Source organism: Lethenteron reissneri, chromosome 27, assembly GCF_015708825.2.
Source record: "Lethenteron reissneri isolate LAM-NWPU_2019-01 chromosome 27, ASM1570882v1, whole genome shotgun sequence".
In the NCBI taxonomy this organism is placed as follows: domain Eukaryota; kingdom Metazoa; phylum Chordata; class Hyperoartia; order Petromyzontiformes; family Petromyzontidae; genus Lethenteron; species Lethenteron reissneri.
In genome coordinates, this window is record NC_083805.1 from 9,393,612 (window position 1) to 9,397,271 (window position 3,660).

General features: G+C 51.0%; 1 protein-coding gene across 1 annotated transcript; it reads right to left on the reverse strand.

The window, feature by feature from the left end:
- Positions 1-240: 240 nt before the first annotated feature.
- MRPL50 (mitochondrial ribosomal protein L50) lies at positions 241-2,552 on the reverse strand. The gene has a single exon (XM_061561382.1). It carries the CDS (start codon positions 2,550-2,552, stop codon positions 1,875-1,877), a length of 678 nt encoding a protein of 225 aa, XP_061417366.1. The 3' UTR covers positions 241-1,874.
- Positions 2,553-3,660: the final 1,108 nt, after the last annotated feature.

Below are 3,660 nucleotides of genomic sequence, written 5' to 3' on the forward strand. Positions count from 1 at the left end.
CGTGCAGTCTTTGATCACCGCTCCTCCTCCCTCCCGATACGTTTCCATTCATTGGCTACCAGTCTGATAAGCTCTCCAACCCCCCCCCTCTCCACCTCCCTTCAACTTGCTTATAAGGGATTACATCTTGAATCATTGCTTCACTTGATGCAGCTAATTCGGCTGTGACGGTCCCACCTGATGACGGAGACTTGTGTTGCCTCCGAAACGTCGTGATTTTATTTTTATTTTGATGTTTTTACTTACGTGACTTAACCGAAAAAACCTAAGAATATGCAAATAGTGGTCTTAAAAGTTTACCTCCAAGTATTCTGGGTGGTTAAATCATATTTCATTAATGGGAACTAACTTATCTCCATGTCTTTGAACATGAATATTCACGGCTCGGGAGGTGTATACGAGCCTCTTCGTTTGTGTGCGACACGCAAAGGCATCGCCACCTTTAACAACGCTTGAGCAGGATCCTACTGTTGAACAAGAGCTTCCCAAAATGTGGTCTATCCAGCCCAGCAAGGTGCAAGTTTCAATTTTTACTATTGAGACCCGTAAAATTACTTAACGTCGACTTAAAATGTTAGTATATGTGGTATGGCAGAGCATTATCGGGAGCAATAAATTATATATTTGCAAGCCCAATTGTTATTTATTAACCAAAACTCTTTCCAGAGTTTCTCACTGTTAAAATTAAGCATAATCCCAATTGAATTAGTAAATGTGTGAACCGGCCACTTTTGCATGGAGGAATGGGTGCACACCAGGAGTGTGAAACGTTTTCCTTCCCGAGCGCACACTGCGAACATTGCACACGTCATTGCAAGAGGTGCACCAAGTGACCGATCGCACTGAAAACGAAGTGTTACCAGGTTGAAACAATTCCCTTTTAATACCTGATTAGTATGGCTAAGGTCCTAGCAGTGACAGATAAATATCGCGTGGGGGACATTTCTAAGTGGTGGGGGACTAATGTAGCTGCGGGTAACGTCAAATTAAGTCATGGGCCTTGGGTTGCCCACCTCTAATGTACAGCCAATTAACCCAACATTGGCCTCTAATGTATACAGTATAATAAATGAATCCACACTCAACACAATAGCTATACTGTACGTGGTAACAGCCCACACGACTGACCAAGTCCAGCCATCCCGACCACGTATTCCACGAGCCAGTTTAATGTTACCAAATGCGTTGGGAGTGGCTTGGGACCAAAGGGAAATATGCAACCATGTTGGCATGTGTAAGAGGGACTCGAGTTAACAGTGTAACAACAAACCATATAATTGGATACTTTAATAGTGAAATATCCAGTTTCAATAGACCAACAACCAGACGATGAAGGTGGAATTAGACTAAGGTCGCGTGTCCATTGCTCCCCCTATATACCGAGACCACAATATGTTTGACTCCATGCACGGACCTTGGAGGTCAAAAGTTCAGCGTAAAAGCTGTGACTTGGCAGGTAAGATGTTGTGGCATCAGAAGCATTGGTCATGATATCAGAATCTTCATTTAAATGTTTGCAGTGTTTCCCAAACTCATCTGTTTTTGCGACCCACCAAGGTGCGTATTTTCATAATGTACAAACTTCAGTTTAAATACAAATTAAGGCGGCAAGCGTGGTTCACGAATAATACGCATAGACACGATGTCATCTTAATATCGAATCGCCGCTACCTCCATCAGACAGGGAAACAGCCTCCACACAATATCGTAATTTGAATACCCAAATTTTTGCAATCATCGGGATTGCGCCGAGCGTACCATTTACATTAGAAACAAGTGAATAATTGGTGGGGTCGCTAAAACAGGCAAACCCTGAAGGAGAAGTTCAGTTGTGTGGGGGGGTGGTGATGGCAACCATCTCGCCTCCTCCTCCTTCATTCTGCTCGGGTCTCTTCCCATCGGATCTTCAGATTTGGCGGCAGTGGCATCGAGGCGAGGTCCTCGAAGCGGCTGGCGTCCCTCACGGCCTCCCCGTAGAAGGCGAGGACGTCGCCCGCGTGGGACACCTCGTGCAGCCGCGAGTTGGGCACCCGGTGGCCGCCCAGATCGGCCGCCAACCGCGCCAGCAGCTCGAACTTTTTCGCGTCGGCGCCCACGGCAACGTGGCGCCAATCTCGAGCTCCCGTGCCCGTGTCGCCCTCGCCGTACACCTCGCCCACTGCTCGCCGCACGCGTTGCTCCAGGTCAGCGGGCGGGTCGTAGCGCCGGCTCCGCGGCTCGGGCCTAGGCATGAACACCATCGCCTGCCGCTGCTCCTGCTCCTCCTGCTCCTCCTGCGCTGGCACCGCCGCCGCCGCCTTGTCCCTCCTCAGGAAGTTCATCCTGCTCCAGAAGGTGCCTCGCGTCTCTGTGGCGTAGGCGGCTGCTGCGGGAGACCACGGGGGGCACGGGAGGCGTCTGCCGAGCAAGGACGCGCCACGCAGCGCCGCCACCATGGGGGCCGCCATTGCCGCTGAATGCCCCGAGGCCGATGCGGCGACTTCCGGTGTTGATGATGATGCGCCGGAAGTCGCCGCCGCCGCCGTCACCGCTTTGAAGCCCGCCGCGGACATGTTGGGTGAGGGAGACCGGTGGCGCTCTAGATTTGAAGCTTTCGTGACTGCAAGGATTCATACTCGTAAAGTCACGTAGGTAAAGAATAAGTAATATAATTGAAAAAATAATAGATATAAAATATAAATCATAAAATAATTAATGCCTCCGAAACGTCGTGATTTATTATTTTACTTCTATTATTTTTTCAATTATATTATTTATTTTTTACCTCCGTGACTTTACCGAAAAACCTAAGAGTATGAGACCGGTGGCGTTAATCTGCGGGGCGCTGCGGTTCGGTTGCGTGACGTCACGCATCGCTGCCCCGTGTTAGCGGATGGGTCGTGCCCCCGCCTAAGATGGCCGCTGGAATTGTGGGTGGGGGAAGGAGGGGGGCGGTGGAAAGGGGAGGGGGCAAGGAAGGGTGAGCTGTGCTAGCAGATGACGTCATGGGTCGCTAAATTTTGACTTTAAACTTTTGTGACTGCAGGAATTCATAGTCTTTCGATATTAAAAATAATAACAATAAAATACTAAAAATAAAGTGAATTAAAAAAAATCGCGAAAGGACGTGACGTCAACAAACCGACTCTTCACACGGTCGCCATATTGGGTGGGGTGGGGGGACGAGGTGGGGGGGGTGCAGTACCCCCCCCCGCCCCACACCGATGACGCGTCGTGAGTGACGTCACACCGAGTTGTCCCCCCGCCCCACACCGATGACGCGTCGTGAGTGACGTCACACCGAGTTGTCCCCCCGCCCCACACCGATGACGCGTCGTGAGTGACGTCACACCGAGTTGTCCCCCCGCCCCACACCGATGACGCGTCGTGAGTGACGTCACACCGAGTTGTCCCCCCGCCCCACACCGATGACGCGTCGTGAGTGACGTCACACCGAGTTGTTCCCCCCCCCCCCACCCCCTCCTCGTCAATGGACTCTTCCTCCACAGAACATCCACCGACGTTACACTTCCAAGTTGGCAACTTTAACGTGAACCGCTTGGCGATCGTGGGAAACAACGACCGCTGGTAAAGAAAACAAAGCGGCTGTCGCTCTATCGGTAATACAAAGGCGCGTGTGGATAACGACGACGACGAGGAGGAGGAGGAGGGCGCCCACAG

Excerpts from the sequence above, each read along its gene's own strand:
- MRPL50 (XM_061561382.1), bottom strand. The coding sequence starts at position 2,552 with ATGTCCGCGGCGGGCTTCAAAGCGGTGACGGCGGCGGCGGCGACTTCC.